The sequence below is a fragment of the Mastigoproctus giganteus genome, chromosome 13 (genome assembly GCF_048544385.1).
Source record: "Mastigoproctus giganteus isolate SK-2022 chromosome 13, ASM4854438v1, whole genome shotgun sequence".
Classification (NCBI taxonomy): Eukaryota; Metazoa; Arthropoda; class Arachnida; order Uropygi; family Thelyphonidae; genus Mastigoproctus; species Mastigoproctus giganteus.
Window position 1 is genome coordinate 40,512,921 of NC_143587.1, and position 27,956 is coordinate 40,540,876.

Below are 27,956 nucleotides of genomic sequence, written 5' to 3' on the forward strand. Positions count from 1 at the left end.
TCAAAATAACACTCTGATCTGTAGGTTGCATGAGTAATTGATTTCGAATTGAAATCATCTAGATGCGTAGGATGTCCAGGAGCATTATCTAATAGAAGCAAAATCTTGAAAGGAACGTCGTTGTCTTTGCAATGTTTTTCAACCTCGGGAATGAAGCAGCAATTAAACCAATCCTCAAAGAGAGATACTGTTATCCACGCTCTCTGGTTCAATTGGAAATGCATGGGTAGGGTGGCTTTATTAATGCCCTTAAATGCATGAGGATTTCCAGAATGGTACACAAGCAGTGATATTAATCTGTAATCTCCTACTGCATTAGCCCCAAGCAAGAGCGGGGCCCTATCTTTTGAAGCCTTGAAACTTGGCATTGTCTTTTCCTCTTTGCCAATGTATGTTCAATCCGGCATTTTTTTTCCAATACAGAGCAGTCTCGTCAACGTTAAAAATCTGCTGTGTTGAATAGCCGCCTTCATCAATAATTTTTTCCAACACATCACAAAATTTCTCTGCAGCTGCAGAATCGGCACTGGTGACTTCTCCTCATACTTTAATGTTTTGGAAACCAGCGCAATGCTTGAACCTATTAAACCACCCGTTGCTTGCCAAGAGCTTGGCTTGGGGGTTCACCATACTTATCCTTAATATCTTCCAAAATACTTCTTGCTTTTTCTTGAATGACCATTGGACTCAAGGGAACTCGCTTCTGAATCTGATTTTCCATCAATATTATTAATAGCTGTTCCATCTCTGATATAGCACCTGAACACTGTTTTGTGATCACTGTTGATCTTTAGTGCATTGATCCTTCGACATGTTCTTTTATTACGCGCATTGTTGTTTAAAGTAGTATTCACTGTTGAAGCAGCAAGACCTGATTCCGTGCAATAGATGACAAACTTTGTCCTGCTTCTTCTTCTTAATCATTTTCATCTTCATTTCAAAATTAATTTTGTTTCATTTCCTGGTACTACCAGCACTTGCCCTTTCCGTTGGTCCTTTTCCCTTCATCATTGTAATATGTAAATAGGAATGAAGAGAAGTTTCTGAAAATTTGTTTTTATATGATTGAATATTTCAGTGAAGGGGAAACACATTTCAACATAATAATGTAAAAACCCACAGAATTCCAGTTATAGGTATTATCGCAAATGCAATAAGATCGAGTTTACCACCTGTTTATAATATGTTATTGGGTTCACATTACAATATTTTCACAATACCTCCATTTATCCCCACAGATGCAAAATATGTTTCCATATTTTTTCCAGTTTGCACCGGCCAGAAAAAAACTTACATAAAGTCGAATTTGCATAAGTCGGGGAGCTTCTGTAATTGAATAGAAAATTGGCCCAGGTGCTTTGCTCACTTTGTTCATTAATAGTTATGCCATTTATGTCTAGTGCAAAATATTTATTCAGTTTATCGGCAATCTTATCACCAACAGTATGTCATTTGCATCCAGGAAACCAATCTGATTCACCCGTTTCCTTCTGTTAATATATGCAAAGAATTCCTTGCTACTTTTCCTTTGCATTCTTAACTTTCCCAACCTCCTAAATAACTTGATTATAGAGTAGTTTATAAGTAAGAAGTAGTTTATACTGTAAGAAGCCTCTGTACCTCTGATAATTTATAATCATGCCATGTATTTTCTTTTTTTGCCTCTAAGTTCATAAGTTTAGGGAGATTTTTTGGAAAAACCAGGAGGTTATTTTTGAAGTCAACACTGCACTAGAAATTAAATTTCACTGACAAAATATATATTTTATGTTAAAATTATCAGTACAACATGCCTTTAAACATTAGCTTATTTAATATTTTGCTGCCTGTGTATGGATTACTGTTTGAATTGTTTGTTAGACATCAACTGATTATAATTGCATTAAGAAACATACTGTGGCAGACTGCACATCTTTAAATACCTTGAGTCAAATTTTAGTTTTTAAAAATGACACTGCTGTACCACTGTACATCAATTCTTTCTTCTTGCATAGTAACATCTGGCAGAAATTTATTTATTTTTTAATTATTATTTGGTTCAAAAAAAATTGTATCTGAATAGCATTATTAGATGATCAATTTGTTCTCTAAATACAATTATATTTAAGCTAAAGTTAAATATTATTTAACTTAATATTTCCAATAACCCAGCTGGGCAACTTGTTATCTATACATTCTTTTTTGTTGCTGACTTTCAGGTGCCATAAGGAGACACAATTTGGTTTTAGGAATTCATGACAAAGTCACTTGGCTGCCAAATTAAGTTCACAGTTTATCGAATTTGTTCATAAAGTCATTGAACTTCTGCTATGACTGTATAAAATATTTTAAGTTGTAACACTTTATTGGATTGTATCAGCATACAAATCACCTCAATGGTACAACTGTTTTTTTTTTTTTTTTTTTTTGTTGTATTTTCCCCCCCCTATATGTGTATAAAACACTTTATGGTAAAGGTTTACCATTTTAATCTGTTTTGATATGGAAGGCAGCCTTTACTAATTTACTGACAGGCCAGTGTGGGATTTCAGCTTATATTTTTAGACTACAAGAAATGTGCAAGTTAGGAGTTGAAAAGGCATATTTAAATTTTCCTTGAAAATAAATCTTTAATTATATTAGTTTTTAATAAACTTTAAAGTTGTTTTATTAATTTTTACTGCTTTCCAAATTAAGAAAGGGTATCATCTCTGGACTGTATCATTTACATTGTGTTGGAAATTAAAAACCTGTAGAATAAAGTTTTTTTTTTTTTTTTTTTGATTAACTAGACAATTATAGTAATAGTAATATTACTATCACTATAATTGTTCAATTAATCAAAAATAAAAATAAAAAACTGAACAGTAATAGTAATAGTTAACAAAATTAAGAAGAAATTCTTATTATTCTTATTTACTATTTTTTGCAAAAATAAAAACTGTTTTTGAAAAAAAAAAAAAGATGGAGAAGATCTATGGTATCAATTCTAGTATGATAATGAAACTACGAAGGGGTCCAAATAAGTCAAAAAGACAGATTCTCTTTCCTATATCTAGAGTTGGCAGTTATGTACCAATTAAGGACACAAGAGCAAGAGTTCTAGAGAGGTTGCTGTGTGCGTGCGTGCGTGCGTGCGTGTGAGTGAGTGAGAGAGAGAGAGAAAGCGAGATGAGTCATCATTCTCTATCAGTGACGGTTTAGTGGAGTGTGAATTATGAAGGTATGACAGATCTTAATTTCTGTGACTGAACAAGAGTTCAAACTTTTCAAATGAATACCTTGCATACTGTTTCAGTAAAGCCTTTGACCTACAGCATGTTCCACAGACTATATCTTAATACTGATAATCTGAAGTGATCTGTGTCCAACATACAGGCAAATGGCAATTGTTGCAAATAAAATTGATGAATTCTGTTCGCTAATTATAATAATAAATAAACTCTATTTCTATTTTTTATTTTATGGCAATTATAAAAAAGGCAGTAATGTGTATATGGTATTTATAAGGTAGATGTGAATAAAATATGACAAAAAGCAATAATCTAATAAAAATATTTTTTCTCATTTTGTATACATGTTTGATCCATATAAAGAAGTTACTTTCAGTCTTTTACAAGCAATTTAAATTTCTTTCAGTTATACAGGAAAGTCCCTTTTTTATTTATTTTTTTATAATGAACCTCTTTAATATACATACCACAATCAGCTTCATCTGAGTTATCTCCACAGTCATCAAACTGATCACAGAAAAATGATAAATCTATGCAATGATTATTAGCACAACGGAACTGGTGTGTGTCACAATGGTTGTGCCTTGAACCTAAAAGAAGCATCACAATTAGCAAATTTGGCACAATAATATATAGCCACACAGTTTTTATTTAACCAGTAACAAGAAATAGTAATGCAAAAAATGCAGAAAAACTATATTAAAACTGTAATACATAAAGTTTCTTATATCCAAATGTGCTTATAACTGTAATATCTGAATAATGATAAGTTATCTGTTTTCTTGTTTCTTATTTATTCCATCAAATGTCAAGCTGAGGGATGGACTTGTATGTAATACAGATTCAGGTATGCAAAGAAAAATGAAAATCATATGGGCTTATGAACTGCATTGAATTTTTATATGTTTTGTTTAGCTTACTGATAGGATTTATAAAGCACTGTTTGTTAAATGTTAGACCAAATCACTATTAAGTTATGTCTATGTCTTGGAGTAACAATGGATGTGATATAAATATGTTTGCACTTCCGACAGATGTCTCGTTACAAGAATAATAAAATTGAGACAGAGAACATTTTTATATAGAGATATATATGGTTTTACCTGTTGTAAAATATGACAGTTTGATTTGCTGCAAAAGATTGCAAAAGCTGCTGAATGAAGACAAAGTATCAAGGCAAGTTATAACCTAAGGTTAAGCTTTCACATTAGTTAATACCATTTATTTATACTATTTTATGAAACAGAACATTTAGCATGGGTAATGTAGCTTTCTAGAGAATTGGATCATAACCAATTAATCACTAATTTTTAGACAGCTATTAACACTAATAAGATACAAAATGATACAGCACAACCAATTTTAAATTTTGCTAAGTACAGTTCAACTTTGCAGAGAGAGAGAGGGTGGGGCAATGTTACATCCACTTAACCAGTGCATATATAGAGAAACAGAAGTAGAACTTGTGTTTGTAGAAAGGAATGATATTCTCATTATTTGTATTTTCTTGGTTATGAAATTATAATTTTTATTTCTTATTTGATATTAGTATCATTCATTGAATTTCCAGAAGTTCCTCATTGGTTTTTTTTTTTTTTTTTGTAAACATGTAGCAAATATGAGAGAATTAACTTGTTTTATAGGTATAAAACCAAAAGCTTACACATTCATATGAGGTACATCACAAAATTAATGAGAGTAATTTTATAAAACATGATATGGTAGCAGCACTGCACACCACATATCAGTGTGTAGGTTGAACCACCCTCTCTGTTATGTTCAGTGTGTGTTGAGTCATAATGAAGTAAGCAACCACGTGTTGGTTGATTGCATCACAAAATATGGAGCAAACGAATATCAAGCAACATTACTCCATCAAATTTTGAGTCCAATTCAAGAAGTGTTACCGAAATGGATGAAAGTTAAAAAGAGAGTATGGAGATTAAGTTTTATCCCAAGTCCAAGTTTACCAATGGCACAAGGCCTTTTTTAAAGGATGCAAAGCTGTTGAAGGTGAACCATGAATTGGGAGACCTGTCTCAACAACAACAAGAGTAAATGTGGAGAGGGTAAGGGCTCTGATGGTCTGACTGACAGATGGTCTGAGATTGATGGCAAGTGGGCTGAACATGAGTCACCGAGCTCTCCAGGACATTTTAAACAGAGCATTTTGGCATGTGCAAAATTTGTGACGAAATGGTGCCAATAAATCTCACTGAAGAACAGAAGCAAAATCAGAAGAACATCTACCTCAGCACAGTTCTTCCAGCATGTGATAATAGGTGACGACACATAGATTTTTGATTATGTTGCTGCTGTTCACTATTTAATGGAAGAATATATTATGCCTTTCAAGGTTTCTTAATCAGTACTAGTGTTTGAGTTCAATTCAGGTTAAATTTGCAAATGGCAGTTAGAAACAAATATAGATACCAATTCTTTTCAGAAACATGAAGAATTCTGAGAGATTTGCATCTTCACCTATGACATTATTTTGAGTATGAGCCAGAATAAAAAGAGAGAGTGAAGAATGGCATTTTGTAAATAAACCATGACAAAAAAAAAAAAAAAAAAAGCAGGAATGAGCAAATCCTGAATTAAATTGGTGTTCTTCTGTTTTTTATTTTTTTATTTTTGATTAGCATGGAGCAGTGCAGTCGACAATGAGGTCAGAAAATGATTCTGTATATTAGAATTGGCAGTGGCATATGATGCATAAGCAAAAAAAAAAAAAAAAAAAAATTTCACAACATCTCCCATTTCACCTATTCACCCCCTCCCTCCAATAGTCTGTCTAGTTCTTCTTTGAATTTATTTAAGTTATCAACTTCCACAAGAACAGATGGAAGTTTGTTCTAGAAATCTACCAATCTCTGGCTAAAGACAAATTTCTGCACATCTATCCCGCAGTCATCTTTCCTCAATTTGAATTTATGCCCACTCAAGTGTGTAATCTGAGCAAGAGGAAGAATCTCATCAGCATTGAGCTTTCTCAAACCATTCAAAGCTTTAAACACCTCAATCAAATCACCGCACAGTTGCCTAGTCTCCAGATGCTGCAATCTGCAAAACTGAAGCCTTTCTTCGTAAGTGCACTTCCTTCTTTTACCCTCACCAATTTCATTGCACTTCTCTGTAGCTGACTCCAGCAGCTCTACATCCTTCCTAAAATGAGGTGTCCAGACCTGTATGCAGTATTCAAGATGTGGCCTGACCATTGCCTCATACAAAGTGATAATCACCGCCTTATCCCTGCTAGTAAAATTCCTGGATATCACTGACAAAATCCCATGAGCCGTCCGGGCACCCTGTCTGCACTGCTCAGAGAACTTTATATCTAACTGCACAATTACCCTCAGCTATTTTTCATACTCCACTACCAAGTGTAGAGCCACACAGTTGGTACGTTCCTTTGAGGTTACTGCTACACATATACAAAATTACTCTTCAGTTGCCACTTCTCAGTCCATGTGCCTAAATTTTCTAGATCCTGTTACAGTAGCATACTGTCATTAACAACACTGCCAACCTTTGTATCATCTGCAAACTTGGACATTAAGCCTGATATACATTCATCAATATCATTGTTAAATATACAAAACAACAATGGGCCCAACACAGAACCCAGGGAACTCCATTAATATTATTCCATGGAGACCATTGTCCACTGATTACCTTCTCTGTCTTCTCCCAATCAACGATCCCTTTATTTATAGCATAGCAGCAACTTGTCCTTAATGCCATACTGCTCCAATCCGTACAGTGGTCTTCCATGTGCAACAGTATCAAAAGCTTTCCTGAAATCCAAGTATATAATATCAAAATGAGTTTTTGCATCCAGTTCCTTTGTGACAACATCGTAGTACCCAATCAAATTGGTCACACAAGATTTCCCCGTAACAAACCCATGCTGTGTCTGAACTATAACTGCAGTGTTGTCTAGATGATCTTGCATTACTTCTTTAACCAGTTACTTCATTATTTTCCCTGGAACAAAAATTAAACTAAGAGGTGTGTAATTACTTGTATCACCTTTTGATCTCGCTTTGTGATTTGCAGATACATTACAATTCTCCAGTCCATGGAGACCTCCCCTGAATCCAAGGATGCTCTCATTCTTATGGCTAAGGGTTTGCTTACTTCCTTTTCTGCATCACTTAATATAATTGGATAGATCCCATCAACCCAAGGTGCCTTTCTTATGTTTAACTTCAACAATTTCTCTTCCACTTCCCTCTCAGTTATTACAAAATCATTTAGCTCTTCATTAGAGTTTGATAAACTTCTAGCCTCCACTTCTCTAGAGAATTCTTCATGTGTGAATGTACATGCTAAATACTCATTCAGTTTGTCAGCTACCTGAACAGGATCATCAACATTCAAACTATCAATATCAAGTGGACCAATCTGCTTCATCCCCTTCTTTCTAGAATTTACATAAGTAAAGTAGTATTTGCTGTTTTTTTTTTGTATCTTTTTCCAAAGATCTCTTATAATCTCCCTTTGCCTGCCTAATCTTCTTTGTGACTGGAATACAGACAAGCTTATATCTACCATGGTTTTCTGTGTGGCCTGAAAATTTATATGCATCACATGCATTTGTCTTCTTTGCCACAGGCTCATTTCTGTATTTCTTAGTTGGTATGAAAAGTCTGGTAGTTTCCACGGTTAATTCCTTGAATGCTTCCCATTTAGAATTTGCTGTTGGTAACATCATCTATTGTATGGAATTTAAAATCTGTCTGATACCAGTCACCTTTATGAAAGCAAAAACCCTTCTCTTTACCCCTGATGGTAGTTACATCTTTAAATAAATCCCACATCAGTACACTGTGATCATTGCCACCTAGTGGTTCCTCTATCTGCAGATTCTTAATGCATGAAGAATCACTGCTTGTAATCAGATTAAGAGTATTAATGACTCTGGTTGCCTTTGAACATGCTGCAGTAGAAAACCGTTATCCAATAAATCCAGAAAAGTCTTGCTTGTGTGCAAGTGACCAATGCACAAGTTCCAGTCAATATCTCAAAAGTAAAATCTCCCATCAGAATGTCTTATAAAGACATTCTGATTTACTGGCTGACTATTTCTCTGTACAGTCATTCTACCTGAAAAAGCAAAAATGCACTGAAGGAGCTCATGAAAGAAGCCTTCCAGCACTGCTTCCAGTGATGGAAGGCACTTTTGGGGCAATGTAAAAATTCCCAAGGACATTACTGTAAAAGAGGGAACCTTTGTTCGAAGAAAACTTTACTATAATTTTTTTTTTATATACTGAGTCTCGTTAATTTTGTGACAGACATAGTAGTTTACACAATAATAAGGTATTCTATATTGGTGTATAAACATTACAGAATGCTAAGGGGTATCAGTATATTACACATATTCTATGGTTTGTAAGAAACAGATCATCAGTCAATGTGACTGCCCTCTTTTGGGAGAGATTCTGAGGGTGGCATACCAGATGTGGGGAACGACATTTCATGTTACAGTGAATTTGAAATTTGTAGCTGTTTAGAAGAAAATTAATACTGAAAGCTAAAGAGAGAACCCAGAGAAAGCAATATTTATGTTATGCTTAGGCCAAGAAGGATTAGAAGACAGAGTTATCCCCTGGAAAAATATGTGATCTTCTCTAGCATGGGACATTAAGAATCATTTTTGCATGAAACATGACAGTACTAATTTTATAATGATTGAAGTTAACTAAGTTTTCTTTTCCCCAGTGGAGAATTAACTGAAGATCAGCATTTAGGGAACTGATGGTAGATATGTGAAAAAGTAGATGTCTGTGCAGAGCAGGGCTTGTCAAAGTGGAAAGTAGTGTAAATCAGCAGCACTATTGGTATGATTTCGTATTAATGGAAAAAAGGTCATAAATATATAAGAGAAAAATTTAGTGGAAAAACAACTTTGGAGAACTCCAGCTGCTGAGATGTTAGGAGGAGGGGGGGGAGAGAGAGAGAGAGAGAGAGAGAGAGAGAGAGAGAGAGAGAGAGAGAGAGAGAGAGAGAGAGAGACTACCATCAGCCACAGTGAGTGTCTGGAGAGAAAGCTGGCTAAATACAGAAAAACAATAACAGAAGCCAAACTACAAGATGGAAGCTTTTTTTCAGAAGACCTTATGCCAAACACAATCAAAAGACTTACAAATGCCAAGAGAATAAAACAGCAGAAAAGCCACATATTTTGAATATAAGTAGCCTTTATTTTTTTTATTTTTTTTGGCATGAAAATGTGTGAAAATCATACATTCACCATATAAGTCAATCCCCCTTTCTTACAGTTATCATATAAGTTTGACAGGGTTGGTATTACAGTAAACTCTGCATTATGAAATACTGCCTAATTTTTAATTCAATTAATTCTGCTTTTTTAAAAAGTTTACTTTGTGACAATATTATACTCCACAGTAAATTGCAAATAAAGCAGTAAGAGTACAGTGTATTCTCTTGTATAGAAGATAATGAAATCAAAACCTACAGATCTTATAATGCTATATCTGTACATGATTAAGTAGCCATTTCTTGTTGTCTGTTTCTACTGCAAATTGGTTTCTCTACAAATAATGCCTCAATATGGAAATGCATTTCCAATAAAACAAAGTTGAAAATCTCAAAAGTTTAATTTTATGAGAACTCAAAAAAAGTAAACAAAAAAAAAAAAAAAAAACTCCAAATGAATTTTTAACAAACTTTTCATCTGAACAAGAATTTGTTTAAAAAAAATGTTCATTGAAATGATGAGCAATAATGTATATTTGTGTAAAAATATATATGCAGTAAATTGTAAATATACTGGTATTAATTTGTATCTTTCTAATGCTAAGCATATACCTATAATTCAAGCTTAGGATTTTTTACACAGCTCATAAGTCAACCAAAAAATTTTAGATTTTTTTTTTTTTTTTTTTGTGCTTCAAAGGTCAATTTATATGTCAGAACATATGGCAGTAATTTTCAGAGTACTAATCATTTTTAATAGTTTTAAAACTATTAAAAATTCATACACACTAAGGTAAATTTGTGAAAAATGTTTAATTTAATAGTTACAGCTATCAAAATCGTTACAAATTAGGAAGATTATTACAATAATTACAAAAAATCATTACTGTTATGAAAGCAAAAAAACTTACAAAATCTAGGTATTTCATCGGAACTATCTCCACAGTTATCCTGTCCATCACACACCTTAGATTGAGGTATACAAATGCTACTTCTACAACGAAATCTGCCAGGGGCACATGCTAGCTTACCTGAAATTTTTTTAAAACAAATCGAGTTTAAGAAGATTAATGAACACATAATATTTCTGATTGAGAAATGTAGCAGAATTTATACATTTACCAATAATTTTCTATATCTTTATAATCTTTAATGTTCAACTTTAATTATTTTTTAAACATAATTTGAAATATGCAGGAATAATAATACGTATATATAAATGGATGCTTACTACATAAAGAACGTTCTTCATCTGATCCATCACCACAATCATTTTCACCATCACACTGCCAGAGTGCTGATATACATTGCCCATTTTTACAGGTAAATTCACCTCTTTTGCAAGTAAGTCCTTAAAAAAGAGGGAGAACATTCAACTTAGGGATCATTATTGGAATATTTATTGCCACTGAAATTTCTATGAAATATGTTGTATAATTTATATAAACACATTTATATAATTAATAATACCCATGGAAACTACCGTAGTTATATCCAAAGTCTAATCTAGTCTACACTGTTTAATAGGATATGTTTTCTTGCAAAATATGAAAGAGCAAATTTGATAAACATCTTCTCATATATGTGTTTATCAAATGACATTTGATAAACACATATATGAGAAGATGTTAAGTTCATTTATTAGGCTTGGTGAAATTATAAAGGTATGCAAAAGTCTTGCACAAGTGAAAATTGCCAAGATGTTTTTGTGTCTGAAGTGCCAAAACAAAATGCAGACTTGTGCTTGTTTTCATGAAAATTTTATGAAGATACCAAATTTACAAATACTTTCATAAACTTTTTATCAGATTACAAATTATAAGTACAAAACTAAATGTGTAATCAAACTTGCTATACTGAAGAGCAGTGATTATTGCAATATGCAAATTATTTACACCACTTTAAATAAAACCTATTTGCTCAGGAACATGCATGGTATGTGGAACACAATTACAAAATATCAACACTTACTTAAAAACATTAATATCAGATTAGTCTACACTTTTCTGGAATGGAGTGTGTGTGTGAGCTTTTTTAACAAGTCTTCTGTAATTATAAGATGCTCAGCATGAATACTGTCTGCAGTTTTTTCCTTTTCACAAGATGTTTCTTTCATAGCTTTGCAGATACTTTCTACCATGAAGTGTGCAGGCCAGTCAAGTCAATTAACATAATATTGACTGAACCAGTCTGGCAAATAGGTGACATTCAAAAATAACTGGCACTGAGTAGCATCCAATTTGACAGAACATTGCATACCACATATTTGATAACCATGCAACACTTTAGACAGATATTCTTCACTGTTACAAGATTCTGCTTAGTAGAAAACTGAAGGAAAAGACCTCTTTTTCATGCGGGATTGATTGTACTTATGCACATTATTTTTAAATGAATAATTACCACGTAAGTAGAATGGGCATTGTGGCTGATTAGATTTAATCCTTGAAGATTTTTTTTTTTCTGTGGACCTAGTTAAAATATTATGTCTATTCCAGAAAGCCTCATACTTCCTAGGTAAAAGTTGTGTGAATTTTAACACAACTTTTTGCATAGCTAAATTTTTTTAGGTTTGTTAAATTTGAAGTATCTGTGGTTTTAGCTCACCTTGCAAAAGTGAAATACGAGGGCTGTTCAATAAAGAATTTTTATAATTTTTTTTTCAAAACAACCTTTTTTAATGATTCATATTTTAATGGTCTTTTCAAAGTAGTTCCCATTTGATAAAATGTACCCACTCCAATATTTCTTAAAATCCCATTCTTAAAAACATGGTGGAAGATATTTTTTGACATGCATTTGAGAATGATCTTCGATACCTCTACAACTTCTTCTGATGACTGGAAATGTTTTTCTCAGAGTTCCTTCAACTTTGGAAACAAAAAAAAAAAAAAAAAAAAATTACCAGTTGCAAGGTCAGGGCTGTAGGGCAGATGAGGAATACATTTGGCATTAATATTGGCTAAGTACTCAATGAGAATATGAGCAATGGGAGTTCCTGCATTTTCCTAATACAGTATCCAATCAACTGTGTGCAGTACAGTTCTCTAGTAGGATCCTGTAACAGTGGCACAACTGGCTCGTAAACCATTTCTTGAATGTCAAAAAAGAGACAACCATAACTTTTGGAGATGATCAGCCATTATTGCTTACTCTCTGGGTCAAAATGATGAAGCCATGACTTATCTGCCATTATCACCTTGCGTAGAACCACACTATCTTCAGTAACCGTCTTGCAGCTCCTAGCAAACCTCCATGTGAACTTACTGTTGCTCACATGTGAATAATCTTGGAACTCAGCATGCACAAACACTTGTCATATTAAAATGGACACTGAGAATACCATGCATGCTTCCTACCAATATTTTTAATATCTCTGTCAGTTGCTTTACTGTTATACGACGATCTTCTCTCACAATTACAGAAGCAGCGTTTATGGTTTCTGTGGTGACAGCAGTTGTTGTAGCTCCAGAACTGCTGATTTTTGTGATTGAATCACATCCACTTTTTAACATTCTAAACAAACTGTTTTTAGTTTGTTATTTGGTTTTTAGGAGCATTAGCAACTAAGGCCATATTGCTCCAGGAATATGCGGTGGTCATTCCCTGACCTTTCCGCATCCTCCGTATTTGGTGGTGACGAGCTCGAACCCCAGTCTAATCAAGAAGCGTCTGCTACACACTACTGCTCCTTCCCACCTGGCTACGGAGTTGCCCTAAACAAACTGCAAGCTGTGCTCTATGGAAGCATAGATTCACCATAAGCCTGTTTTAACACTTCAAATGCTTCAGCTGCTGTTTTCTTGAGAAGGAAACAAAATATGCCATCGGCATACTGTTTCTTGCATGTCAAGTCCATTGTTATGTAGGTGAAACTTAACAGGAATAAACTCTATATACCATGGTTACACTGTATGCATAAGTTAATTGCACAGCTGCAATAGGGTACAGCTTGGTTTAGTCTTAAATTCCACAGCTCAGTGAGAAATAGTAAGCAGTAAGGTTTTTCATTAAAAATTATGATTATTCTTTATTGAACAGCCCTTGTACAATCACAAACATATTTGAAAACTTAGTGACAGTGAAAAGTGATCATCAAGAGAAACAACGATGGTTTCAACCCACTAGAGACCTGTCACATGAAGTGGGTGGATTCAAAGGTGAGAATTACCAAGGGCCACAGCTAGCATATACTGTACATAAACCAAGAACTGTTTGTGTGATAGGTTCACTGACAGGCAGTTAGTCAACCTCTGACAACTAAAGACAATATTAATGAACGTCATGAATGCGAGATTGTGAAAGGAGAATTGAGTGTAACACAAAATCGTTAAGAAAGACTTCATCCACTTGGCTCAAAATTTTGGTGGTTATTATTAACTTATTATTTATTTATGTAAAAAATATCATCATCATCAGGCATTTTCAATTCACTGCAGGATGATGGCCTCTCCAGCAACTTTCCAGTTCCTACTGTTTTGAGCACTGGCCATCCATTTACTACCCACAAACTCATGAATTTCATCTATCAATCTCCGCTTTTGTCTTCCACGTTTTCTTTTAGCTCCTCTTGCGTACCATTCTGTTATTTTCTTAGTCCATCTGTCATCATGTCTTTGAGCTATGTGTCCTGCCCAAGACCATTTCAGTTTTTTAGTTTTGATAAGAATGTCCTTTACTTGAGTTTGCTGCTTAATCCATGTGTTTCTCTTCTTATCTAACAGTCTGATTCCCAATATAATTTGTTCCATTCTTCGCTGTGTAGTTTTCAGCTTCTCTTCCATTCTTTTGGTGAGTGCCCAATTTCACTTCCATAAGTCATGGTGGGGAGTATACATTGGTTCATTATTTTATGTTTCAGACAAACTGGGATATTGCTCTTCAGTATGTGACTATATTTCCTGAATGCTATCCATCCAAAATTTATTCTTCTCTTGACCAGCCATTTATCATTATTACAGCTAATAACTTGTCCCAGATAAGTATATGAATCCACCTTTTCAATTACTGCTCCTTCAATCATTATGTTCCATTCTGTGGCATACTTGTTCATCATTACTTTTGTTTTAGCCATATTCATCTTTAGTCCAAAATCCTTACTAACTGTGCATAACTGATTAAGATTTTCCTCTAATTTTTTGGGATCATGGCTTATGAACACAATGTCATCTGCAAATCATAAATGGATTAGGTACTCTCCGTTCACATTGACTCCTTTCTGCGACCAGTCTAATCTTCTGAAAGCTTCCTCAAGGGCAGCAGTAAACAGCTTTGGAGATATTGTGTCTCCTTGTTGAACTCCTTTCTCAATTTTAAATTTCCTACTGTCTTTGTCTAGTCTAATAAAGGAGGTAGCATTCTCATATATTTTCTTCAAAATCATAATATATGGGATATCTATGCCTTGTCTTTCCAGCGCCCGAAACATTGCCTTATGCTGTATGGAGTCAAATGCCTTTTCATAATCCACAAACGCGAGGCATAATGGTGTTTTATATTCATTTTCTTTCTCCATTAGCTGTGATATTACGTGAAGGTGATCCATAGTTGAGAATCCTGTCCTAAAGCCAGCTTGCTCTTTTGGTTGATTCTCATCAAGTATTCTTTCTAATCTGTTAGTAATGACCCTTGTGAACAACTTGTATATGTGGGATAACGAGCTAATTGATCTATAATTTCCAATTTCTGATTTATCTCCTTTCTTATGCAGCAAAACTATGATTGTATTATTCCACTTAGGACTGCTTAGGCGTCACACCTTTTCTAATGCACTTTGTGAAGATCCTTGCCAGTTTTTGTGTTATGTCTCTTCCTCCCAATTTTAAAAACTCTATAGTAACTTCATCTTCCCCTGGGGCTTTCTGATTCTTCATTTTCTTCAATGCATGTTCTACCTCATCAGGAAGAATATCAGGTATGTCGTATGTGTTGCTAATTTGCAATCCATCTTCCCACTGCTAGCATCATTCCCTCGCTCCTTGTATAATTCTCTATAGTAGTCTTCTGCTATTTGAATTATGCCTTCTCTGCTGTTATAAGTACACTATCGCTATTCTTCAGTTTCATTATTATTTGTATTTCTGTATTACTGCTCATGGCTGCTGATTTAAATCCTTTGTTTTCCCTTGTTCTACTTTTCTTGTGTTAAATATTCTTATGTCCTCTCTGAGTCCCTTTCTAATGGCTTTGCATAACTCAGTATACTCAATTTTCTCTTGGTCAGTGTTTATCTTGCTCTTCATTTTTCACCTTCGGTTCATCATAACAAGTGTTTCTTGACTAATTTTTTCTTCCTTGGATTTCTTTTTCCCTATAGGTTTCTTAGGCTTTATCACTTTCAGAAAGTTGTAATATTCCCCATCAATATCTTGGTCCTGAGCAGTCTGCAGAAGCTCAAACTTGTTCTTAAATTCCAGTATATACTGCTTTTTCTCCTCTTCTGTTATCTCAAAGACCTTTGTATTATTTACTCGAGTCAGTTTTTTTCCTTTCCTTTCCTACATCAAGTGTACATCTTACCATTCTGTGATCACTTCCAACATTTACCTTATTCAGGACAGTAATATCATTCACAATATATCTTCTGTTAGTGAAGATGAAGTCAATTTCATTAGTTGTTAATCCATTTGGACTCTTCCATGTCCACTTTCTGTTCACCCTTTTCTTGAAAAAAGTGTTCATTACTGACAATCCTTGAGATTCTGCAAATTCCACAAGTCTTTCGCCTCTTTTATTTCTTTCACCAATTCCAAAATTTCCTATAGTTCCCCTTTCTGCACTGTTTTGTCTTTTTTCAACCTTGGCATTGAAGTCCCCCATAATAATAGTGTAGTGGGTTTTCTGCTCATCTAGAAGACTCTCAATTTCGGTGTACATATCTTCAACCTCCTCATCATCATGGCTCGATGTTGGTGCATAAATCATTATAACCTTTAGCTTGTATCTCTTAGAAATATTGAGTATTAGTCTTGACACCGTTGGTGATGTACTTTTGAATTCCAAAATGTTGTTTTTTAAATCTTTATGGACCAGAAACCGAACTCCACCTTCACTCCTTTCACTGTTTCCATTGGTGTACAGCAGATTTCCACTCGATAAGCTTATAAGTGATTCATTTCTTCTTCTTGTTTCAGCCAAACCGATGATATTCCAATTCACATTTTCTAATTCCTTTTCCAGCTCTAATATCCTCTCTTCACCGATGAGTGATCTTACATTGTAACAAGCCAAGTTCAGTTTCTGTGCATGGCAGGCTGGTCGTACCCAGAGATTCTCAGCACCCTCTGCTTCCACTCTGATCCTCTCGCTGCCGTAAGAGGGGGAATGAAAGCCACTGGGGACTGAGAGCCATTTGTTTTGTCATGTTGTCATATGCTGGAGGGTTTGGTCTTTTCCTCTTCACGCTGACCAGGTTTGGAAGAAAGAGGGGTACAGAAGCCAATTCAAAAGAACAGTGCCCATGGAAATATCTACAGAAAAAACATGCAAAAGAGCTAGAAAGTCCATGAGACAGATAGTGGAGAGACTTTGTAACAGACTTCGTTGCCACCTAAGTGACGTAACAGGGCTTACCATCGAGAAGGTGTGCATGAGTGGATTTTAGGGAGGTAGTCCAACCGGACTTCTACTAAATCTTCTGTAATAGAAAGATATTGGATCCATCAGTGTTTTAGACTGAGTGTCTGATAACACACAGGATACCTGTTCCCCTCTAAGCCCCAAGAACTGTTTGTGTGATAGGTTCACTGACAGGCAGTTAGTCATACACTTCATACTCTTGGCTAAAATTTTTGGTGGTTATTAATAACTTATTATTTATTTATGTAAAAAACATACTGCTTATAAACAACTTACACAAATTTAATCGAGCTCCACTTCCACAACAGATGGAAGTTTGTTCAAGCAATCACCTGCTGGCTAAAGGCAAACTTCTGCACATCTATTCTGCAACCATCCTTCCTCAATTTGAATTTATGCCTCCTCATGCATGCAATCTTAATAAAAGTCTGACCTCAACTAACCTATTTTATAACTTGATTACAGACTAGATTATATCTCTCTGCCTCGAGTCTCAGTTTATCTGACATCCATTTAGGTGTAAGCCTTGAACAGTATTAGTTGGTATGAAAAGCCCAGTAGCTTCAATGATTATTTCATTGAGTGCTTCCCATTTAGAATTTTCTGATGGTAACATCATCTGTTGGTCCTGATTGCAGCATGTGTATTTGAACTGGTTTGGAAGAAAGAGGGATACAGAAGCCAATTCAAAAGAACAGTGCCCATGGAAATATCTACAGAAAAAACATGCAAAAGAGATAGAAAGTCCATGAGACAGATAGTGGAGAGACTTTGTAACAGATGGGTCATTAATTAACCCAACTTGCCTTCTTTTGAATGGAGTCTAGAAGCCTGAGAGAGGTTTTGGGGCCACAACCCCAGATGTGAGAACAATATTCCATGTTAGGATGAATTTGAGACTTGCACAGGGACAAGTAGCTGTTTAAAAGAAAGGGAACAGTGATAGCAAAAGAGAATTTTCTAGGTGCAGAGGAATCAATATTTGTAATGTGCTTATACCAAGGGAGATTAGAGGACAGGGTAATCCCTAATAGGATATATGATCTTATCTAGAAAGCTGAGTGTCATTGAGAATAAACATAGGAGCAGAACTCCTTTTTGTGAGACATAAGAAAGAACTCAGTTATAGACAGATTAAAATTAACTAAATTATCTTTCTCCATTGGAGAATTACCTGAAGATCATTTAAGTAATTGGTGGTGAATATCTGAGAGGATGAAGCTGCTTGTGCAGGGCTAGGTTTCTCAAACTGGGAAAGATGGAATGCAATCAGCTTCATTAGCAAAAATATGGATAAGACTTCCAGTCTGTGTAAGGTCATTAATGTACAAGAGGAAAAGAGTGGGAATAACAACTGAACACCAGCATTAGCAAAAAAAAGTTAGAAGACAGCCATCTACCATTACCTGCAGTCGGAGGTTAGAGAGAAAACTGGATAGCCAATGCAAAAACAGCTGAAAATCCATAAGAATGAAAATCCATGTTTATAATACACTTATGTCAAAAATGATCCCAAAGCTTTAGATATGTCAAGAGCAACTGCTTGAGTTTTACCAAACTTTTTCATTGAATTTGTCCACTGATATATCATAAGCCAATATATTACAGTGGATCTACACTAATGGAATCTATACTGGCAATCACTGATCAGATGGAAGGTCTTCAGATAGTTTAGGAGTTAGCAGTTAATGGATTTCTCCATTACTTTGGAAAGGGCAGAGGAAAGTGCCATGGGATGATAACTGGAAAGGATGGATTTGTCACCCTTTTTAGAAACTGATTGGAGATAAGGAAATTTCCAAGCAGAAAGAAAAACACCAGTGGAATAAGAAAGTGTGAAAACCCAACACGGAAGAGGAGAAAGTTCAGAAGTACGTTTTGAGAACAAGTGGAGATATGACATCAGGACCTGGAGTTTTCTTGGCATCAAGACTATTCAGAATTCTGACATTCTTTTGATGGAGACCACAGGAGGCATTGAGTGAAGTGTACTGGGATTGGGAGGAGGTGGGTTACCGAGATCGTAGATACTAGTTATAAGAAGGATGCTAGGAAGATGGCTCTATCTTTAACTGAGAATGCAAAGGAAACATCAGGTTTTAACAGAGGCGGAAGCATAGATGGGCAAAAGTTGCTGCCAATATCTGTAACAAGAGACCAGAGTGCTCGATAAGATGTTTTGACAAGAAGCAAGTTTTCTACTCTTAGCCAGTTTAAAATTTAGTTTGGATTGATCAGCAACTGCTTTACAATTATGAGATTTACTGTAGGCAGAAAATGAACCTGGAGATTTGGTTGCAAGCCAATTGCAATATGGCATTTTTACCTTGAACAACCTTAGCACTCATCCAAATTTGAGATGAAAGGATTTCTTCCTTACAAGAAAAATTTCACTGACACGCTCAAAAAACATTGATATCAGGTTTACAATTGAAATCTAACAAGGAAAAGAATAAAAATTTTGTAGCTCATTCCAATTTGCATTCTTGTAATGTCAAACAACACGTGGCTGAAAATAGCCATGAGAAAAATGCTAGGAATCTGAGGTGCATAGGGGACTATTCACTTTGACTGTGTACTTTGAAGGGCTGTTCGTGGTAGGTAAATGAATAATCTTAGTGAGGTTATTAGTAATTGCAGACTTAGCATCTTGCTCAGCTGGGGTCATGTGGCTAAAAAAGTTGTGAATGTTAAAATAACCAAGAAAAATTACCTCGCTCTTAGGAAAGTTGAGTTTCAGAGAAAGGAAGTCAAAGAGTAGAGAGTGATTATTGGAGTTGGGAGAACGATAAAAGCAAGAGATGAATTTGACTGAATGGTGTTGAGAGCTTTTATTCTAGAGAAGATCAGAAAGAGGAGATTATTCCAAATTACTAAATCACTCACAGAGAATATCAGAGGACATATGCATAAATACCACCTTTCAATTCAAAGGAATTGTACAATGAATAATGCAAACTGAGATGAGCAGTAGTTGAGGCTGCCAATACTGAGTTTCTGTCAGAAAAAGTAACTGCGGCTTGACACTGTATGTGGAAATGGATATCATTGAGACTGTAACTGAGACTACATGCAACTGTGAAATGAATAAGGAAGTGTTTAGGAGGTTTACCTCTTTTCACAGATAAGCTTGTTCTATTAGTTTGCCTATTCATATGAATTTAGTAGATAAAGTAAACGTAGATAGAGAGTCATGTTGTTTGTTTGTTTGTGTGTAGGCTTTACAGTGCAAGGGTGGCAACGGCCATAATGCCCCTAACAATGGTGATGTTAAATATGACGTTTAATAGTTATATCTGCTTCTACACAGATGGGATACACTTTAATAGAAAGGGTGCAAGAATATTTGCTGATGCTATCAAGGCAGTGTTAGGTGGATAGGAAAACTACTAGATTTGGGGAGGGATACAAGGACTAATAGATTAACAGTAGCCGCTGGTAGAGGTGAAAGTGATTCTTGCCCCGCTTCTACTGGAATGAGTAGCAGCCTGGGAAACAAGATGCAGGTGATTCCAGAGACTGCTGGAAGTCATTGTGGTACAAGTAAACACATGGGTTATGTTAGGGTAGCTAAGAATAGTAATAGGTGCATGTATACTTGGTTACACCAATGCTAGGAGTTTGGTAAATAAATTTGATGAATTTGAGGTGTTGGTCAAAACATCAAAGGCTGGTATTGTTGGGATATCAGAGACGTGGTGTCACATAGATATAATGAATGCAGAACTGGAATTTGGGGAGTACAATGTGTACAGGAAGGATAGACAGGACAGGAAGGGAGGAGCGGTTATGCTATTAGTTAAGAAACACATAAAATCCAAGGAGGAACAGCCAGTCGATATTGCTGGACAGTGCAGTGTCAAGTCAGTTTGGTGTGACATAAGCACTGGAAAAGGAAAACTGAGAGTAGGAGTGTGTTATAGGCCAAATGACTCTGATGAGTATAATAAAAAACTGTACAGGGAAATAGAGTGGGCCAGTAAATCAGAGAGTCTTATAATGGGGGATTTTAATTTCCCAGATATTGACTGGAACTTGTGGGTTGGACACACACACACACACAAGCAAGGCTTTTGTGGATTTATTGGATGATTGTTTTCTACAGCAGCATGTTTGGAAGGCAACTAGAGGGAGTAATACTCTTGATCTGATTATCAGTAATGATTCTTCAGGCATTAAGAATTTGCAGATAAAGGAACCACTAGGTGGCAGTGATCACAGTGTGCTGAAGTGGGATTTACTCAAAGAGGTAACTACCATCAAAGGAAAAGGGAAGGGTTTTTGCTTTTGTAAAGGCGACTACAGTGGTCTGAGACAGTATTTAAATTCTATACGATGGGACCAACTGATGATGTTACCAACGGCACATTCAAAATGGGAAGCATTCAAAGAATTAATCTTGGAAGCTACTAGGCTTTACATACCTACTAAGAAATATTGTTCAAGGTTTAGCATTAGCATTAGCATTAGTAGAGGCATATGATGCAAGAAAGCAAGCTTATTCAGCATCAGCCAAAAAAAAAAAAAAAACAACCCTCTCCCATTTCACCCCTCCGTTCGTTCGAAATACCTGTCCAGTTGAGCTTTAAATTTGTTTAGGCTATCAACTTCAACAACAAGTGATGGAAGTCGGTTCCACCAACCAACCACCCGCTGGCCAAAGGCAAATTTCCGCACATCTATCCGACATCCGTCCTTCCTCAATTTGAATTTATGCCCTCTGAGGTGATTATTCTGAGAAAGATGAAGAATCCCATTGGCATTGAGCATGCTCAAACCATTCAAAGCCTTATACACCTCTATCAGATCACCTCGCCGGTGCCTAGTCTCCAGACTCTGTAATTTGCAAAACTTAAGCCTTTCTTCGTAAGAGCAACCCTTTGTTCCATTTACTAATCTTGTTGCCCTTCTCTGTACCCGTTCCAGCAGCTCTACATCCTTCTTGAAATGAGGCCTCCAGACCTGTATACAGTACTCAAGATGTGGCCTAACCATTGCCTTATACAAGGGAATAATCACCTCCTTATCCCTGCTAGAAAAATTCCTGTATATCATTGACAAGACACCATGAGCTACTCTTGCAGCTCGTCTGCACTGCTCAGAGAACTTCATATCTGCCTGCACAATTACCCCCAGGTCCTTTTCATTCTCCACCACTGTCAGTGTAGTACCGCAGAGTTGATACATTGCTCTGGGGTTACTGTTACCCATATGTAGTACTTTACATTTGTCAATGTTAAACTTCATTTGCCACCTCTCAGCCCATCTGTTCAACCTTTCCAGATCCTGTTGCAGCAGCATAGCGTCAGTAGTGTCCTTAACGACCCTGCCAACCTTTGTATCATCTGCAAACTTAGACATTAAACTTGATATCCCATCATCAATATCATTCATAAACACTGAAAACAACAATGGACCAAACACTGAACCTTGAGGAACTCCACTAATAACATTAGTCTACGTTGAGCAGTGTCCATTGATTACCACTCTCTGTCTTCTGCCACTCAACCATCCCCTTATCCATAGCAGCAATTTGCCTCCAATGCCACACTGCTCCAATTTGTGCAGCAGTCTTCCATGTGCAACAGTATCAAAAGCCTTTCTAAGATCCAAATATATAATATCAAAGTTATTCCCTGCATCCAGTTCTTTTGTGACTACATCATAGTATCGAATCAAATTGGTCAGGCAAGACCTGCCCTTAACAAAACCATGCTGTGTCTGAGCTATAACTGAATTCTTGTCTAGATGATCCTGCAGTGCTTCTTTAACCAGTGCCTCCATTAATTTACCTGGAACAGAAGTTAAACTAACAGGTCTATAATTACTTGTGTCAGCCTTTGATCCTCCTTTGTGAATTGGGGTTACATTTGCACATCTCCAGTCTGTGGGTACCTCCCCTGAGTCCAAAGAAGCTCTCATAATTATGGCTAGGGGTTTGCATACTTCCTTTGCTGCCTCCTTTAATATAACTGGATAGATCCCATCCACCCCAGGTGCCTTTTTTATGTTTATCCTCAACAATCTCTCCTCCACTTTCCTCTCAGTTATTACAAAATCATCCAGCTCACTGCCAATGTTTACTTTACCTACATCATTCTCCTTCCTGAATAACTCCTCATGCGTGAATGTAGATGCAAAATACTCGTTTAGATTGTTAGCCACCTGAGCAGGATCCTCAACTGTTGAACCATCAATATCCAGTGGACCAATCTGATTCATCCCTTTCCTTCTCGAGTTCAAGTATGTAAAGAACTCCTTTCTGTTTTTCTTTGCATCCTTTGCCAAGGATTTTTCGTAGTCTGCCTTTGCCTGCCTAATCTCCTTTGTGACTTGGTTACAGACCAACTTATATCTATCATAGGCTTCCATGTCACCCATTAATTTGTATGTATCCCATGCATTTAGGCCTAAATGGATATCAGATGAACTAATGAGACATGTGGCAGAGAAGAAAAATGCATGGGATACACATAAATTGGTCTGTAACCAAGTCAGAAAGGAAATTAGGCAGGCAAAGGCAGATTATGAAAAATCTTTGGCAAAGGATGCAAAGAAAAACAGAAAATAGTTCTTTACCTATGTAAACTCTAGAAGGAAGTGGATAAATTAGATTGATCCACTGGATATCGATGATTTAACTGTTAATGATTCTGCTCAGGTGGCTAACAAACTAAATGACTATTTTGCATCTACATATTCACACATGAGGAGTTATTCAATGAGGGGAATGCCAGAAGTTTATCAAACTCTAACAGGGAGCTAAGTAATTTTGTAATAACTGAGAGTAAAATGCAGGAGAAATTGTTGAAGATAAACATAAGAAAGGGGTGGATGGGAGCTATCCAGTTATATTAAAGGAGGCAACAAAGGTAGTAAGCAAACCCTTAATCATAATTATGAGAGCTTCCTTGGACTCGGGGGAGGTACCCATGGACTGGAGATGTGTGAACCCAATTCACAAAGGAGGATCAAAGGGTGACACAAGTAGTTATAGACCTGTTAGTTTAACTTCTGTTCCAGGGAAATTAATGGAGGCACTGGTTAAAGAAGCACTGCAGGATCATCTAGACAAGACTTCAATTACAGCTCGGACACACAACATGGGTTTGTTAAGGGGGAAGTCTTGTCTGACCAATTTGATTGGATACTATGACGTGATCACAAAGCAACTGGATGCAGCGAATAACTTTGATATCATATATTTGGATCTTAGAAAGGTTTTTGATACTGTTGCACATGGAAGACTGCTGCACAAATTGGAGCAGTGCAGCATTGGAGGCAAATTGCTGCTATGGATAAAGGTTTGGTTGAGTGGGAAAAGACAGACAGTGGTAATCAATGGACACTGCTCTTCGTGGACTAATGTTATTAATAGAGTCCCTCAGGGTTCAGTGTTGGGTCCATTGTTGTTTTCTGTATTTATTATGATATTGAGGATGGTATATCAGGCTTAATGTCCAAGTTTGCAGACGATACGAAAGTTGGCAGGGTTGTTAATGACACTAATGACAAGTACGCTGCTGCAACAGGATCTAGAAAAGTTTTGCAGGTGGGCCGAGAGGTGGCAAATGAAGTTTAACATTGACAAATGTAAAGTACTACATATGGGAAGCAGTAACTCCAGAGTAACATATCAACTCTGTGGTACTACACTGACAGTGGAAGAGAATGAATAGTACCTGGGGGTAATTGTGCAGGCAGATATGAAGTTTTCTGAGCATTGCAGATGGTCTGCAAGAGTAGATCATGGTGTCTTGTCAATGATATACAGGAATTTTTCTAGCAGGGATAAGGAGGTGATTATCCCTTTGTATAAGGCAATGATCAGACCACATCTTGAGTACTGTATACAGGTCTTGAGGCCTCATTTTAAGAAGGATGTAGAGCTGTTGGAATGAGTACAGAGAAGGGCAACAAGATTAGTGAATGGAACAAAGGGTTGCTCTTACAAAGAAAGGCTTAAGTTTTGCAAATTACAGTGTTTGGAGACTAGGTACCTGCGAGGTGATCTGATTGAGGTGTATAAAGCCTTGAATGGTTTTAACATGCTCAATGCTGATGGGATACTTCCTCTTGCTCAGAATAATCACCTGAGAGGGCATAAATTTAAATTGAGGAAAGACAGTTGTAGGATATATGTGTGGAAGTTTGCCTTTAGCCAGCGGGTAGTTGTTTGGTGGAGCAAAATTCTATCGTTTGTTGTGGAAGTTGATAGGCTAAATAAATTTAAGGCTGAGCTGGACAGGTATTTGGAATGAATGGAGGAGTGAAATTGGAGCGTTTTTTTTTTGGCTGATGCTGCATAAGCTTGCTTTCTTGCATCATATGCTTGTACTAATGCTAATTCTAAAGCTTGCAATCTAAAGCTAACAATACTTAAAACCACATTTAACCTAGGAATTTTTTTTTTTTTTTTTTTTTTTCAACACAAACTATATGGGGGGAGGGAGAAATAATAATTGATGCATATTTATTTGTCTGATTTAAATGAAATTTGTGATGATTTTACAGATCTTTCTAAAAGAACTAAAAGTACAATTTCATGAAAATTCATCCACTGGAAGTAGAGTTGTTACAGACAGATGTGACGTAGACAATAGGCGCTTATGCATCTAAATATGTAAGAGGTTTTTTTTTTTTGGTTGATCCTATATAAGCTTGCTTTCTTGCATCATATGCCTCTACTAATGCTAAGGTGCATAGCTATTATTCAAATTTATACTGCATTTTACAGATTTATCTGTCTGAGGAAACCAAAAATTTTTGTCACATGTGGCACGTCTGCCAGGAGGTCAGAAATGATGAAAGAGGTGTTTGTCATGGAAAATGAGGTAAACATAGCTTGTCGATTGATATTGTATTTGGAGCAATCTAAGTATTAACAATTATTCATATAATATTTATTCAGTGAGCTGAGTTTTGCACCTTGTGCACCATGATGGATCAGTGCCTGCAAGAAATTAAAGATGTGTTAGATGTGTATGGCCAATTAGTAGTCGAGCTAATACTACTTCTTCACGTCTGTCCTCACATATACTCAATTTCCAAGGACTGAGATCTTTCTTTATACAGAGCAGCTTGTTACCAACTTGATTTTTCCAGACGTGTTGCCATTGCTCAAGACTTAATTTCTTTATAATTAACTTGAAATCAGAGAGTTGTATGCTAAAGGGTTGATCTACAGGATCTGTAGCAGTTTCGGCAGCTAGGTCAGCATGTTCATTTACAGCAATTCCGTGACCAGGGATCCAACAAAAGAGAATTTGTTGTTTGTTCTTATTTAACTTGGTCATGGTATTCCAAATGTGTACGAGTAAGGGGCTATGATGATTTTTATTCTGCTTTACAGCTTGGGTAGCACTAATTGAGTCTGTAGGTAACACTATGCAAAATATTCGTTGAGAAGGTGAAATTTAATGCTATGTAGATAGCATAGACTTCTGCAGTACAGCTACTGAATTCAATGTTAAGTTTCTTGGCTGTGGTAAGGTTGGGAAATACTGCTGCAGCACCAAATTGGGGGCAGGTTCTAGATCTATCTAAGTAGATTGATATTTACTCAGAATGCTGGATTCTCAATGTAGCATGAATTTTCAGTATCTTCTGTTGGGGTAAGGTGTTTCCCCAACGATGTGAGTGAAAGGTTGCACAGTGGTATGTGATACCCAAGATGAGACTGTACGAGAAGTGGTAGGCTGTATTCATGCTATGGTCAATTTGCCAGTCACTGAGTAGGGTACCCTGTCGATGAGTTTTTAGATGGGTAGGCTCATTTGGCCAAGAAAAGTCCATCCAGAGTAGGGATGAATCTGATTGGTCCACTTGACATTGATGGTTCGACTGTTGATGATCCTGCTCAGATAGCAAACAAACTGAATGAGTATTTTGCATCTACATTCACACATGAGGAATTATTAAGGTTTGAAAATGGCAGAAGGTTATCAAATTGTAGCAGGATAGTTAATAATTTTGTAATAACTGAAAGCAAAGTGGAGGAGAAATTGTTGAAGTTAAACATAAGAAAAGCACCTAGGGTGGATGGGATCTGTCCGGTTATATTAAAAGAGGCGGCAAAGCAACTAAGCAAACCCTTAGCCATAATTATGAGAGCGTCCTTGGACTCAGGGGAGGTTCTCACGGACTGGAGATGTGCAAATGTATCCCCAATTCACAAAGGGGGATCGAAGGGTGACACAAGTAATTACAGACCAGTTAGTTTAACTTCTGTTCCGGGTAAAATAATGGAGTCACTGGTTAAAGATGCATTGCAGGATCATCTAGACAAGACTGCAGCAATAATTCAGACACAGCATGGGTTTGTTAAGGGAAAGTCTTGTCTGACAAATTTGATAGGATATTATGATGTGGTTACAAAGGAACTGGATGCAAAAAATAATTTTGATATCATATATTTGAATTTCAGGAAAGCTTTTGACACTGTTGCGCATGGAAGACTATTGTACAAATTGGAGCAGAATGGTATTAAGGGTAAGTTGCTACAATGGATAAAAGGATGGTTAAGTGGGAGAAGACAGAGGGTGGTAATCAATGGGTGCTGCTCTTCTTGGACTAATGTTGATAGTGGAGTCCCACAGGGTTCGGTGTTAGGTCCACTGTTGTTTTGTATATTTATCAATGATTGATGAAGGTATATCAGCCTTAATGTCGAAGTTTGCAGATGATACATAGGTTGGCAGGGTTGTTAATGAGAGTAATGGCAGTGTGCTACTGCAACAGGATCTAGATAATTTGGGCAGATGGGCTAAGAAGTGGCAACTGAAGTTTAACCTTGACAAATGCAAAGTACTGCATATGGGAAGAAGTAACCCCAGAGAAACGTACCAACTGTGTGGTACTACACTTAAGGTGGTAGAAAATGAAAAGGACCTGGGAGTAATTGTGCAGTCAGATATGAAGTTTTCTGAGCAATGCAGACAG

At 36.3% G+C, this 27,956-nt stretch overlaps 1 protein-coding gene across 1 annotated transcript in view; it reads right to left on the reverse strand.

The window, feature by feature from the left end:
• Positions 1–27,956, reverse strand: part of LOC150075985 (prolow-density lipoprotein receptor-related protein 1-like) — a 1,358,636-nt gene that overhangs the window by 279,458 nt on the left and 1,051,222 nt on the right. The window contains 3 exon segments of the mRNA XM_090387555.1: positions 3,680–3,802; positions 10,349–10,468; positions 10,669–10,788. Of these exon segments, the coding sequence (XP_090243681.1) occupies positions 3,680–3,802; positions 10,349–10,468; positions 10,669–10,788 (363 nt within the window).